Source organism: Barbus barbus, assembly GCF_936440315.1.
Source record: "Barbus barbus genome assembly, chromosome: 12".
In the NCBI taxonomy this organism is placed as follows: domain Eukaryota; kingdom Metazoa; phylum Chordata; class Actinopteri; order Cypriniformes; family Cyprinidae; genus Barbus; species Barbus barbus.
The window spans coordinates 15786653-15800425 of NC_136740.1; the positions used below are offsets into that span (position 1 = coordinate 15786653).

Below are 13773 nucleotides of genomic sequence, written 5' to 3' on the forward strand. Positions count from 1 at the left end.
AAATAATAAAAATTAAGTTTTAAGATTAACAAAATTTTAAAAAGTCAAAAACTGCAAATAATGCTTTCACTGATTTTAAACAGATTTGTACTGTATGCTATTGTTATATTAATGCACATACATAAATAAAAAAATCTTCCTTGTATTTATTTAGTGAAAAATAAAGTGGAGTACATGCTTTAATGATGATTCAGTAGATTTTTACAGATTTTACCCTGATTAAGGAAAAAAGTAAAATCACCATTTTTGACATTTTAGAGCAAATACATGAATATCAAGACATACATCACAAATAAAGATATTTTTCCAAACAAGTCGCCTAGCATTAGTTACTCACTCATGTCAAATGCATCTCTGTGAGCATTTCCATTGGCTGCTGCTGCGGGGAGGCAGGGTTTATCCACATTGACGTACGAAGGGTCGTCAAACAAGCCTCCCTCCTTAACACCCACTGAAAGAGAGAGAGAAACAGAGGACTGTGAGGTTAAAGTGAGTTAACCTTCAGGTGAGTGCGCTTAAGCGGTGCCATTCTGAGTCGTATTGTCAGCAAGGCCGGCGATCCAGAAGCACCTCTCAAAAGAGCTGTGTAATAGGTTTGAGCAGCGTCCAACAGAGAGCAACGAACAGTGACAGAAAAACCGCTGACTCACTCTGCAGAATGACAGTCTCAGCTGAGAGGAAAATAAAATGAAGGGAAATGCGACAATATAAGACTTACAAATGCTATGTGGCACTATGAAAGGAACAAGGCAGGGGTTATTAATGTGAAGCATGCATGTTTGAGCAAACCTGACCTGGTAGAGGAGGCAGAGGCTGCTTGTGAATGTCGTTCTGGCTGGGCTGTCCATAGGGCTGTGGAGACACACTGCATCAGAGCGCTGACACATAAATGAACTAGTGGAGTTTTGTTAATTAACGAATCAGTGTTTGTAAACTAATCTTAAGTGAATGAAACATTCTAATTCACTTCTATACACTGAATCATCTTTTTTGTACACTGAAGTCTCTAGTTTGAACTGAAGGACTGCTTTGGTGGCTTTTCTAGCCTGTGAAGACTGACTATAACATGAGCCAAAAGCATTTGTTCATAATGAATTAAATAATACATTTTATTTTATATATAAAAAATAACGCGATTAAAATATTTTGATGCAGTTAACGCACGGGCCCCGCCCCCAGACATCTTACATTTCATACAGTTGACTGTTGACAAATATGATGCAGGGAAACAAATTCATAAATGCAGATATGCCCTAAAAGTCAAGATATAGGGGTAAAAATGCTCCTGTATGAGTTTTTGTCTCATATTTATATAATATGTTAAGCGGTATCACACGAGCAGGGACAGCAATATCACACGTATGTTTGTCCCGAATATCACGAGTTTAAATGTGATTTTATACAACAGTTCAGTAAATAAGAAGTTAATATTGTGTTATATTTTAAACACAATATTGTCTGTTTTTGCTCAGTTTTGCCAACAAAAATATTACCTATAAAGCCACAGCGGAATTATTGCGCATCTCTGAGCAATAGAGCGGCGTTTAGTTTCTGAACAAATCCACGTTTTGAACTAATCGTGTGAATCAATGATTCAAAGCTCCATTCATAAAGTGAGCCTTTTACTGAATTTATTTTCGCTCCGATAAATAAATTAAATCCGATAACTAGATCCGATAAAGTATGCTTGCTGGTAAATCAATCAATCAGTCTGATTTATCTGAGATTCATCTTCTTTCCGAGTGCAAGTGATTGCAGATTTAAACTGCAGTGACTCTCAGCATGTGTTGTGATCATTACGTCATCATTTGCGAACATGTCTTCGCTGGTCTGGAAGTTTTTCTCGGTGGCAGAGGAGGACAATGCCATTGCTATGTCCAGCGTGAGTTCAGCAAGGATTCCGAAAGGAGGAAAAAAGGCATCAAGTAGGGTTGTGACACTGAGGAAATTTTCCCAATGGTTAATCGACGTGTCAACACCTTACCGGTATCACCTCGGGGGTTGGGGGGGTGGACGTCGTTTGAGTCTTCTCTCTTTTCCTCGCTTTCCTTCGGTTTTAAATAGCTTGTAAGCTCTGTGCGCGTTTTATTTTCACTTTTAAATTAGTGGCAATTCGGCGTCAAGCAGTTGTTTGTTTTTAGTTCGCTTGAGTTTTCTCAATTTCCTTTGCTTAAATAGCTTGTAAAAGCACCGTGCGTATTTTATTTTCACTTTTAATTTAACGGCAATTCGGCATCAATTACAACATACAACATATAGCTAACTTTTATTAACAAAACAAATAAAAATGCACCATGCTATATGCCTAATATAAAACAAAAGATAACTTACAAATTTTAAATATGCATGGTAGGCCTATACAAAACTGAAAATCAGTAAAGACTGAGGAACAAATAATTATAAAATCTAGAACGTTTATTAGTGAGATGGAAAGTTTTGAGGCACGGACTGCATACACGATGTAAAATAATGGGAAAAATATCACAGTTTAAATAAAATAAAAATCAGCAAATACTGTGGAACCAAATAGGCTAAATGAGAAACGAATGTTTAATAAATAAATAAATAAATAGACCTTCCAATATCACCTTAGATAAATGGCAGGTCAACAGGCTTTTCAAAATCCACAAATATTTTTAAAACAGGCGCTTTTACATTTCGTTTTGAAACTCTTCTGTCATCGTCTTGTCTTTTTCACCTCACTCTTGTCAGTCAGCTCGACTTTCTCCTCAGGTGATAAATGAAATCTGATCTGTGATGCGCGACTGTTGTTCGTTCACAAAAATGAACCGAAATACATGCCTTACAGATATGATAAATATATCTAAAGAAAGCTTTAAATTGCTACTTAACGAAACAAAAACAAAAACTATTTAATACAATCGTTATCTGTGAAGATTCACTTCTCTCTAAAGGCGCGTCTAACGAGGAGATGGTGAATCCTTACTATTTCCCGCGGACACATTCATGGTAATTCCTTTTACTTTTTTCTTTATTGTGTGTATTTGAAGCAGAACTCTTCATCTGTGCTGACGGCTCGCTGCTGCTGCGGGACACTAAACACCGTCGAGTCGCTCTTGACAGTCGCGGCAGCACGGACTCATGTTGTTTCTACCAGCGCGGCAATTTTTTTCATCAATAATTGATGGATGTCTAAAATATAAAGATAAGGAGAAGCCTAAGACAGGCCCGAGGCCCGGCCCGCGTCTGAACTATGACGTTAAAATTGGCCCGAAGCTCGGCCCTAGGGACATAAAAAAGTAGGAGCCCAACTTTAAATTAAATTTAAAATAATAATAATAATAATAATAATAATTGGGGGCTAAAAGTGTGTTGTAATGCAAGCGTTACTGAACATGTACAGAGTAAAATATTACTAAAAATTGATTAGTAATTACTTACACTACTGCGTTACAGCAAAAAGTAATCCATTACTGTAATGCATTACTTTTGTAACGCCTTACTCCCAACACTGCTTAAATACTATATAACATTCTCATCCTCATGCACTAAAAACGTTGAATGATTTCTTTATGTATGAAATATTTGAATATAAATTTGTTGTTAATGAGTTGTTAATTGCAGCTAAACCATAGTTCTGTCATAATTCTGTTAAACCATTTCTGTTACAAAGTATTGTGGTGCCTTACACAAAAAAAAAAAACATTTGAAGTCAGGACTGATGTTTGCTCTAGTTAGGCCAGAGCTACTAAAATATCAATTTAATCAGTGAATCTTAGATTTTGTATTCTCCTGGGTGCACAAACTGCAGATTATATGAAAATTCTAATATAAAAATATAAATTTATCGGTATCGGCCACGAGAAGGACTTAATTATCAGTTATCGGTATTGGTTAATTTTTCATATCGTGCATCCCTAATTTTTAACAAATCAAAGTGACTTCATGATTCACACACAACACACAAAAACAGTCACTGAACAAAACTTTGTGGTTGTGAACAAATTCATAAGTCTTAAAAACCCCAACACCAATGTTCACGAGCACATGCTCGTACAAATGTGTGTCTCACCAGCGTGGCTCCGGTACTGTGTCCAGGACGAGTCCTCATGTCAACCAAGCCTCCAGGGGGAGGCTGTTTACCAGGGAAGTTATTGTAATATGGAACATCTGGGGGTGGAGGCAGGTCCTCTTCCTCTTCCTCCCAGGCCGACCCATCGAAAGGAGCCATCCTAAGAGAGAGAGGGAAATACAAGTGAAGAAAAATAATATTATTATATTATAATATTTACATGCTTTTTGAGTGATGGCAAATAATGTATTGCTTTGTTTTGAAACCAGCAGGGAACAACCAGCAGGAACAGACACACACTCAATAAGAAGGAAGTAGGAACAGTAAACAAAATCAACTACGCTCCAAAAAAACTACTTTTTAATTAGGCTTTTTTTTTTTTTTTTTCTTCTAGTCAAAATTTCTCAAAACCTTAAAACAGCATACACTTTCTTGAGCAGTGTTATTTTAGCACTAATTATATATTTTTACTTTTCATTTAAATTTTAGTTCAAGTTTTAGTAATTGTCTTATGCGCTTTTGTCAGTTTTATAAGTTGCATTATATTTCTATTAAGCTTCTATGTATTTTAGCCTCGGTTTTAGTTTTGAACTGTAGTTTTACCTTAAACTTATTTCAGTTAGAAAAAAACATTTTAAATAATTTTAGCTTTACTTAAGAATAAGAACTCCGTTGCTGAAAAGCGACATTAATACTTGTTTTCATAGATTGTATGCAGAATATACAAGTATATTTGGATTATCTGTCAGATTTTTTGATATTTTAATTGGAAATAAGGCAAAAAGTATTCAGTAATAAGATGTTTCTCAGTGTACGATGAGAGTACTCCGTTTAAATAGACACAATGTCATTGTGTTTCAGCACAGACTGCAAACGCATGCTGTAAACAGACATACAGGATATTAAGGGGGTTTCCAAAGACCCTAGGGAGGTACCATCGTTAAACAATGTACAAACACAGATGTAAATGTTTGCAGTACTTGTTTGAACAGGCACATAAATGCTCTCACCGATCATGAGGGGTAACCAGTTTGGGGGGGTTCTTCAGGTACTGTTTAAAGCGGAGTTCAAACGCCTGGCCAATGGTGCTGATGACCTCCTGAGCCAAGCCCTCTGAGCATTCCAGGATATGACACGCTACAATGCATGAAGTGATCATCAAATATCAGATATTGCATGGAAGACACCAGTCATAAACATTAACAAGACATTCCTTAAAGGGACAGTTCACCAAAAAAAACGAAACATCACGTCATTCCAAATCTTTTGGGACTCCTTCAAAGCCATAATAAATGATGCTACATATAATTAAGTAATTTAGTATTTAACATCAAATATAAAGCAGTAATTTAAACGTAGAGATATGACTGAACTCAATGTGAAAGTGTCATATTTTTACCTCTCTGATTGACAGGGTCTTTGGCGACGTAGGCAACATACTCTGCTGTGTCCTGGGGAGAAACAGAAAGAAAGCGATGGAGAAGAAGAAAGGAAGAATGAACAGGAGGACATTAAGAGAAATTAGATAGTAGATACAAAGAACAGAGGGACAAGCAGAAGAAAGTAAGTCTTTTAGTTGAGGCAGTCTATTCACTAAAGGGCAGGAAACAGAAGAGGAAACAGTTGGGGAAAAACGAACAGATGACTACAGACAGCAGGACAGATGAATAAGACAAATGAGCAAGGAATGACAGAATGAGAGTAAAGCTGATAGAACCAAGAGCAAGATGAAAACGAGGAAATGAAATGTATGTAGGGATGTATCCAATAACCGACTAACTGATTGATGATATGTACATATTTAATCATATTTAATTAAGCGTGCATTTTCTGTTTGACCCGTTGCCTAGCCCATAGTTGGAGAAATGGAGATTCACAGTGTTGCCAACTGAGCGACATTGCAGACCCCTTTAGCGACTTTTTTTTCTTTTCAAAAAAGCACCCAAACCTTATTTGTTTCTGAGACCACGGTCCTGCCACGCGAGGTCTTGCTTTCCCAGTGCGCGCACCTCTCTCTCTCTCTCTCTCTCTCTGTGCTTTTGTTCTGTTTAGTGAGCGGCAGAGAGAAGCAGCGCTTTCAGTTAAACACAGGTATTATGTTGCTTCTCTAATTTGACATGCAAGTATAGTCGAAATCACACACTTTATCTTGTGTGTATTTGATTTCATCAGACGACGGAAGGGAGAGCTTTTTACGTAGTCTTAATGGGTCGCGTTTCAGTCACTATTTCCTATTCATTGTCTGACAACAGAAATATTAAAGGGGTCATCGGATGCCCATTTTACACAAGCTGATATGATTCTTTAGGGTGTTAATGAAAAGTTTATAACATACTTTGGTTAAAATTTCTCAATGGTAGCGTAAAAAACACCTTTACCCTGTAAAAATCAGCTCGGTTTTCAGCAAGCCGTTTTTTAGTTCATGTAAACTTCAGCTGTGAAACTGGCTAACTAGCACATTATTAGGAAAGGCGATTTGCAAAGATTCATAAAAACCCTTATACTCAGATGTCGGGAGGAAATGATGACTGCTATATTCATTATTACATCCAACAACACAACACCTCAATCACTTAATCTGAGACATCTTGTCTTCCCCTGCACCAGAGCTGACACAATGGCGGACAGCTCTCAGCTCACTCAGGGCGGGTATAAGGTAAGACGGTCTTGTCAATCAACTATCGTGGGAGGGGGCTGTACAGAACTACGTCATTCTGACAGGGCTCTCAGAACAGCCTGATAAAAAAAAAAAAAAAAAAAACACCGGGTGGATTTTTCATCATTATAGGACGGATGTGTACACACACTTCCAACACACATTTATGTTCAAACAACTTGTAAAGTTAATTGTTGCATCCGATGACCCCTTTAAACTGCTCCGGGTGTATGTTCACTACTGCGTGTACACTTGGATGGGTTAAATGCAGAGCACAAATTCCGAGTATGGGTCACCATACTTGGCCACACACCACTTCCCTTTCCCTTCCCTTTCCCCTTAAAATATATAAATGAAAACAGTTTTATTGAAAGTTTAGCTGCATCAAAATACAGTATGTGGGCACAGAGAGACAAACAAATGTAATAATAAATAATTTATGTACATTTTGCATGTATAGAAGTAGATCGGCCCTGTCATGCAAAAAATGTAAACAGGTTTGTGTAAGTAAATTACTCAGTACAAATAAAGAGAAGTAATGGGAACCTGGTATCTCTTTTTTCATGTGTCTAATAGACATAAACAAGTTCTTTGAAAAACATCTATGACCTTCGAAACATGTCTAGTCTTCATGCTCTATGTTGACTATGGTTTCAATAATAATAAACATACATTTGCATAACGCATCCATATTTGTCCATGCCCATGTTGATTAGAGTATTAAAAACTTGAAAATATTAATTTAAGGTACATTTAGACCAAATAAAATTTGTGATTAATCACAAGTTAACAATCATGCGATTAATCGCAATTAAATATTTTAAACGATTGACAGCCCTAATATATATATATAATTGAACAATTAATGAAAAAAATTAATTAGAAAATATTAATTTAAATTTATATATTAATTATTTATTTAATAAATAATTTAATTATTTTCTACTTTATTCATATTTAATGTTCAGTTATAATTCAAATTATTCATTTTTAATTGTTCATTTATTATAATTAAGTATTATGTATTTAATAATTAGTCTACACAATTATTATTTTCTAATTAAATTATAATTTTTTTAATTGTTCAGTCATGAATTAAAATTTTACATTTACAGATATAAATATATTCACACACACACACTCTCTTAAAGGTGCCATAGAATGGAAAACTGTCTTTACCTCAGCATAGTTGAATAATAAGAGTTCTGTACATGGAAAGGACATACAGTGAGCCTCAGACACCATTGTTTCCTCCTTTTCCTTCTCATGAATAAAAAAGACCACTGAAAAACAGGCGAATCAGAACATAACACCGACTGTTACGTAACAGTCGGGATCACTAATAGTTACGCCCCCAACATTTGCATAAACCCGCCCTTGTTCTAAGCCAGCCGCCAGCCGAACCATCAGACGTTCTGCAGGTTTTGTGAAGAAATACGAGCGAGGACAACAGCGAAAATGTCAGATCATGGAAATAAATGTAATGTTCCAGGCTGTGCAGGGGATGTGAAGAGCAGGGATGGGTTGGTGTCTGTCTTCAGAATAGGGATGCAACGATTATAGATTTTGCTGGTACGATTATTGTCTGATGAATAATCACGGTTTTACGATTATGACGATTATTAGGCATTTATTAATTTCCCAACATTAATAATGTATAAAATCACATGAACACTCTTTAGATGTTAAAGTGTTATTTATTCCTGGCTTTTGAAACAGAAATAACACAGTAACCAACAATACAGCACAAAATAATAACAAACAAAAGTCCATCTCTCCCATTAGAATTAAAAAAGGTGACCACTGCTCTGTAAACATCCATGACAGTATTTCTCTTTTGAAAATAATGAACGAAAGAACAATAGGTAGGTCCCATTTGTTAACATTAGTTAAAGCAGGTTAACATTAACTAAAAATGTGCAATAGCTAATTGTTGCAGTAGTTAATATTCTTTGTTAATGTTGATTAATAAAAAATACAACTATGTTAGTTAATGTTAGCTCCATTGAACATGTTTTAGCTTAGAAAAAATGTTTGAAAATAAATAGCTCATTAAGTCTTTAAGTAAGAGTTATTTGATGCTATTGTGAAGACTAAAGCGAATATAAATATCTAAATGACTGCGAGTGTGAAACATTATTTACACAGTTTTAGGAAAGAAGCGCAGCTGATTTGTTTACTGGGTTACCGGGGTAACGGCAGCGGCAGCGCCCTCTAGTGGCGAATGTGCGTCATTCAGCGCGTCTTCACTTTAACTCGCTCCGCTTTTCTTCTCATCTGTGCTCATTTAAATTAAACCGTTGCCTTTTTAAAGTTCTAAAGTAATCATATGAGGCTGCATTGCAATTTGTCCATAAATAAACAGAATAAATTAATACGTTTGTTATAGGCTACTGTACAAGTCAGGCTGTTTTGTATTTTGTTTTGTATTCGCACTTGTGCTCCTAAATACATTTTCCAGTTCGCACACATCTATTTTTAGTCGCAAATGCGAGTGAAATGCTCGCACTGTCGAGCCCTGCACACTACTATCGACAGGCATTTCTTTGGTGGAAATAAAGCTTCGCTGTTTAGTCCCTCTGTCACTAATATAATTAGTGTAGTAGCCTCAGTGTCTCTGATAAGCACGTAATTTTAAGCTGGTGCACCACTAGCGTGACTTTGTTTTCATTTTGCACAAGCTGCAACAGTTCAGCTCCGTGCAACAGAAACACTCGGTTTTGTGGAACCTTTACGATTAATTAACCGTGACGTTTTAAAGCGCGGTTAATCGCGGAACCGGTTAATCGCTGCATCCCTAATTCAGAAAGGCACGGAAAACAAAAAACGCGTTCTGATAAAATAACACGAGCCACTAAAGGGACATGGTTAGCTCTTTGCTGGCTGTAGCCTGTTACAGTACGATTTCACTTACTACATAAACAGAGTAAGGAGAGATGACTGAGGATGATGGTGAATGATTAACAGATCCTGAGCACCACTGACAAGCATCTGATATTGTAAAATGTGTGGTAAGTACTGCCGCTCCACAGTATAAACAGAGTATATGCGATCATGCATTCCAAAGCAGTTTCAATGGCCAGTATATTAATAACAGTTCCCTGATGCCCGCATTTTATTTACAGTATAATTACCCAACGATATAACTGCACAAGAAAGTATTGAAATATCTATTTTTCCCTGTGTTTCCTTCCTGTGATCTACTGAAATGAGCCATGCTGTGAAACAGCCACTCAGAGCAGAGCTCAACATTATTATTCATGAGCCTTCCAAATAGGCCAATAACAGACCGATTCTGGGGAGAAATCCTAGGGATGTAAATGGACATGTAAAACTGTTTCTTGAGAATTTTTTCCCTTATCTAAGCTACATACCTTCTATGTAGATATCAGAGAACAATTTTAAATATTGTATCAATGCATTCTATGGCACCTTTAAATGTATTCTAAAATGTTATATTATACATCTACTATATTTATTCTATATTTAATAATCAATTAACTAACAAATTAATTTATTTTTAATTAATATTTATTTACAATTTTTATAATTAATAATTTAATGATTTCAGACATAAGTCAATTAGTTGCTCAGGCAGCTCACCAACTAATTGATTTTGAAAATATGTAGTTTTGCACATCCCTACTGATGTCACTTTGCACTTCAATATACTTTCAAGGTCCTTGCAACGAATGCAATCATTATTTGAAGAGAGATGCTCTAACAATGACTTCATTGAGCCATTTCATTTGTAAAGGTGATCCGAGGGCGTGTGTGTGTGTGTTGTGGACTCTAGCTTTCCATGGCCATCAACTTGGCTAATTACTAAACGGATTTGTGCTGCAGTTGATTAAATTAACAACTGATTAGCTTAATCGACGAAATGAACAACGATGATCAACATCCCTAGTAAAAAGAGAAAGAAGTAGAAAGAGATATTGAGAGACAGGACGTGACTCACTGGATCTCCTCCTGATGCAAAAGAGATGGACTGCATGTGATGGTTGGCGATAATCTGTAGGGAGAGAGGGATGGAGAAGAGGACAATGTGACAAAAAAAAAAAAAAAGACAAAAAGGTGCAGTGGGCATGTGATGAAGAATGAACAAAAGTGAAAGCAAAGGATGGACAGAGAGGGTGACAAGGGGAGAAATGATGCGGTGAGACTGTGGTCTAACAGAGGAACAGGGCAGTTGTGTGCAGTAATTCTGAATGGTTTAGATTCATTAAGATAAACATATATCAGCAGGGCAATTACTCCAGGCCCTATTCTGGGCTCCAGTCAGTTGCTTGCTGATAAACCTCACTGCGCTAATGCGAAACACACTGGCATATAACTGAAGAATTATTAGCTTGGAAAAACATCCTGTGGTGCAGCTGTAAACAAGCAAGAGGATATCTGCTCCTGCCGACTACGCCAACTTTACATAATAATTGTGTTATCCAGAGGCCTGATAGATTTAGTTAAACATCGGCAAATTTCTGATTAGCCCCTTGAAAGACCCAATGCAGGCTACTTTAATACACTTCCACTTTTAAATACACAAAACAAAATATAACCCCCCCCCCTAAAATTAAAATAAATAAATAAATAAATAAATAAAGGTCCCGTTTTGGGTGAGCCGATCAAAAATAGTCAGCAGTGGTAGTATTATTTTTTATATCATTATATTATTATGAATCATCTTTTATTTTGATTTGATTATTTGATATTCATTTTATTTTAGTTTAATTTTTAGTAATTTTGCTATGTTCTTTTTTAAAAAGATATTACCATTTCATTTATTTTTATTTGTTTTAGTTTAAATTTTTTATTAAATATTTTTTATATTTATTTAGTGCCTCAACTTAGAAATGTTTCAACTTTTCATCTAATATTTACATTTTATTTTATTTCTATTAACAATTATTTTTTAGTTTTAGTTAAATAGTGTAGTTTACTTTAGCTCAATAACGATGGTGAGGCAAGACAAAACACACTTGCAATGTGATCAGACAATTGCAGTAAGTTTTACTTCCCTAGTGAAAAATAAATATACTAAAATGCATTTGAAATACATTTATTTCATGGCAAGTACAAATACATTTACATATTTAATGTACTTAAGGGTTAGTTCACCCATCGCAAAACTGAAGTTGAGCCACTGATGTCACATGGACTGTTTTACTGATGTCCTTACTACGTTTCTGGACCTGGAAACATTACAGTTGCCTTGCTGTCTATGGAGGGTCTGAGAGCTCTCCGATTTAATCAAAAACATCTTAATTTGTGTTCTGAAGATGAACGAAGGTCTTACGGGTTTGGAACGTCATGAGGGTGAGTAATTAATGACAGAATTTTCATTTTGGGGTGAACTAACCCTTTAATAAAAATACATTGCAATTGTTCTTTTGGTATACTATAAGTATGCATACTTAAAGTCTGCTAAATTGGAACAACTAATTTTGTACTTAATTCACTTTAATTGAGTGGAAGTAGTGCAGAAGGTCAACTAAAGATATACTGAAGTATATCTGATTGTGCTAAAGTGGAACTATTGCAAGTATACTTAAGGTACACTTTGAATATCTTGCATTTAAAGACTGATATTATTCAAATATCATACAATCCTCATCAAAAGTGACATTAAAACACATTTTAGGCTTAATATTAAGAAATGTGCATTGTGCACAAGTAGTACTCCAAATAATGTTTTTCTATCAATAAGTCTCGAGCGATATGTCAGTACATATGTTAATAGATTAATAGAAACTATACTTAGATATAATTAATCCACATTTCTGGCCACACGGAACCAGCAAATTTAAAACATGTATTTTAGTGCAGTGTAATGAAGTGCAGTGCAGTGCGTAGAAGATCTTATATAGCTTATTTAGCGCTAACAATGTGTGATCGGAGCCAAACTAGTGTTTGTACTAGAGTACACTTTTGAGGGAAATGAACCTACTTTAAATAGCTTGCTTCTAGCTGTCTCTATGCATAGCACAACTGGGATATGAGAAAGTATTTTAAAAATCGTAAAAATGGCAAACTTCACTTTTAATACACACTGAGAAATGTTTTATTCAGAGGAAGAGATAGCATAATTCAGTCCATCCCGTCCTGCTGTGAAGAGCGTCTGCATAACACAATCCGCTTTCATCATTAGCCATGGGTAACAGTGAATTCCACACAGCAAAGTAGGAACTGTATTCATGTTTGTGTGCATGTGTGACATCTAACCTGTTTGCAGTCGACTGCCAGTAGGTTCAAACTGCTGGTCGACACGGTGAGGTTGATTGTCATTCCAGCAAACTGGAGATTACTCTTCCCTAAGATGGAGGAGAGACAACGAGAGGAGGGCTGCAAAGAGACAGAAACAGAGACACTCCATTAATTACACCAGATCAAAAAAAGTAAAAAGTTAAATATTTTATGATAAAAAGATGAAACCTAAATATTTTAATGAAAAGATTAATGGGAAATAGAGAACATTTGAAATAGTCTGGTCTGTCTGAAGCTTGTTTTACCTCACATTCAGTCTCTATATCAACACGTCAGGTTTAGTCAATCAGAATTTTACACTACCATACAAAAGCTTAGGGTCAGATTTTTCTCAAAGAAATTAATACTTTTATTCAGCAAGGGTTTATTAAATTGATCAAAGCTCTAAACAAAAGACATTTATAATTTTCACAAAAGGTTTAACAGGTTTCCACAAAAATATTAAGCTGTTTATTTATAAAACAAAAAATTTGATTTATTTTTGGCGTTTTTGCTTTGATAGGACAGTTTAGATCTGACAGGAAGCGAAGTGGGAGAGAGAGACAGGGGCAGGATCGGGAAAGGTCCTCGAGTCGGGATTCGAACTCAGGACGCCCATAGTGCAACGTTTCTAATGTTTCTTGAGCAGCAAATCAGATTGATTTCTGAAGGATCATGTGACGCTGAAGACAGGAGTAATGGCTGCTGAAAAATCAACTTTGCCATTACAGGAATAAATTAGGCTATATAATATATTCAAATAGTAAATGGTTGCAAAAATTGTTAGAATATTTCACACTATTAATGTTTTTACTGTATTTCTGATCAAATAAATGCAGCT

At 35.7% G+C, this 13773-nt stretch overlaps 1 protein-coding gene across 3 annotated transcripts in view; it reads right to left on the reverse strand.

Moving 5' to 3' along the window:
• LOC306878097 (SHC-transforming protein 1-like) overlaps nt 1-13773 on the reverse strand; it is a gene marked incomplete at its 5' end in the record, with an annotated part of 41032 nt that overhangs the window by 3859 nt on the left and 23400 nt on the right. For all 3 annotated transcript variants that reach the window (XM_079430216.1, XM_079430215.1, XM_079430214.1), the window contains 7 exons: nt 338-451; nt 795-852; nt 4034-4193; nt 5044-5170; nt 5433-5484; nt 10651-10704; nt 12912-13031. In XM_079430216.1, coding sequence (XP_079286342.1) covers nt 338-451; nt 795-852; nt 4034-4193; nt 5044-5170; nt 5433-5484; nt 10651-10704; nt 12912-13031 — 685 coding nt within the window. The remainder of the gene's footprint in view (nt 1-337; nt 452-794; nt 853-4033; nt 4194-5043; nt 5171-5432; nt 5485-10650; nt 10705-12911; nt 13032-13773) is intronic.